Source organism: Eurypyga helias, unplaced genomic scaffold (assembly GCF_000690775.1).
Source record: "Eurypyga helias isolate BGI_N326 unplaced genomic scaffold, ASM69077v1 scaffold15995, whole genome shotgun sequence".
NCBI classification, from domain to species: domain Eukaryota; kingdom Metazoa; phylum Chordata; class Aves; order Eurypygiformes; family Eurypygidae; genus Eurypyga; species Eurypyga helias.
Window position 1 is genome coordinate 11,982 of NW_010252320.1, and position 1,770 is coordinate 13,751.

Sequence of the window (1,770 nt, forward strand, 5' to 3'; positions counted from 1 at the left end):
AAATACACCACCCCAAAAACACAGAGATACAGAGGGCTTTGGAAATAGCAACAGGCCTAGGTTCTTAAGTTGTAAATACTTTGTTGAAGGACAGGCTGTAGCTCAGTTACTGCTATTTGTAGCTACCTGGAAAAGAAGTATTATTCAGATGTGTTTGAACTGTACACTAATAGGTTACACAAAGAATTAAGTATATTCAACTACAAGAGGCTTTGCCATTGCTACGTCAGATGCTAGCTAGCCTTGAAACCCCGCTCCCTCACAACACGGCTTAAGAGAACTCAAGCATTCTGTAAGTGGGGAGAGAGGTCAACTGACTTGAACACCACTGTTACTTTCTTAATTAAAGGACTCTTGCTTCCAAACCGGGACTCATGAGGAACCTTCCTACTGGACAGATTGGCAAGTATCTTTATTGCCTGGGACTACCAGCATAGGGAGCAATTCTAATCCAAATGCGTCACCATGAATTACAGATCACTGCTAAAGTTGAGCTCAACAAGTAACTGTTTTAATATTTGTTTTAGTCAGATAACTAATTTAAGCTGGGGGTGGGGGTGGTTGGTTGGTTTGGGGTTTTTTAATGTGAAATGAACTGTCTTAACTGTGACTTGAGCCAGGAGAAGAGGCAAGCACAGAAGGGAGCTTGCTCCCTTGCACCACCTCATCTAGAGAGATGCCCAGAGTTACAGCAGCGCTCCTGGAGCTCACTGGGTGTCCAACCATCCACCACAGCAGGGGAAGGTTTGCCTCTCTGTTCCACATGACCAGCTGACAGAAAAGGGGAGTGCCTTTAATGAGCAACGGCAAGGAATCCTGTGAAGGGAGGACTGAGTTGCATTCTGGCCAATCTCGATTTACAAAGAATGCCTCAGCTCTACCTCGCTTTGCTACAGCTCCTCACCCCACAGCGGCAGCTAAGGGCATCCTGTGCAGGTAGAAACATAACCATTCAGAGAGGAAGTTTAACTGAATTATTTTTTGCAGACCCAAAAATAAAAGCAATCTGTTATTATGAACCTTTATTAAGCGGCTCACATTTCAGTATAAATCACACTAAAAAGATTTTTAAAAAAGATATTTACACTACAGTGCTGACACATTTAAAATGAAAAAATTGGTATAAATAAGCTCTATGGAAAAGCCTGGAATTGTCAAAAAGAATTCTGGCTCATCTTACAAAAAATATATATGTTAAATGTCAGCTCTACTCTAAAACCTACAACTCAAAATTATTTAAAGACTTCTTTATGTTAAACCTGCAGTGTTTACAGTGCATCTGGCCCTAAGTGCTTTGATACTTCACAGTTATGGACAGGCACTGAGGAATGTTACAAAGCTACATAACTATCTTCTGTAACAGATGCGAAGGCAAGTCACAAACTTGCCCCACAGAACTTATGAATCTTTACATTATTACATCATTAAGTTTAAAAAGGAATTTAAAACCATATATACAAATTTAGCACAAAAAATCATCCTCTCTTTGTCCATGCAGTTTTGGATATGAACTATGTTGTCTTGTATCATCTGGATGTATGTGACCCCCAGGGCATAACTTGCCTTGTAAGTCCTTGTTGCCAGGTTCAAATTTAGATTCCATTTCCAACTTAAAAGCTGTCAACTCAACGTGATCCAGTCTAGTCTGAACGTTCTGGCCCCCGGCGTCACTAGGTGCCACTGTCTTTTCAGCAAGATCAACATTCATGGGTTCTTCTTTTATTCGGTGAGATGCAAGAGGTTCATGTTTTATCGGCATAAATTCCTGCT

The 1,770-nt window shown here is 40.8% G+C and overlaps 1 protein-coding gene across 1 annotated transcript in view; it reads right to left on the reverse strand.

Annotated features, from left to right (window-relative positions):
* Positions 1-1,174: 1,174 nt before the first annotated feature.
* Positions 1,175-1,770, reverse strand: part of RSBN1L (round spermatid basic protein 1-like) — a 31,305-nt gene continuing 30,709 nt past the window's right edge. The window contains exon 8 of the mRNA XM_010152345.1: positions 1,175-1,770. Within this exon, the coding sequence (XP_010150647.1) occupies positions 1,463-1,770 (308 nt within the window). The 3' untranslated portion in view covers positions 1,175-1,462.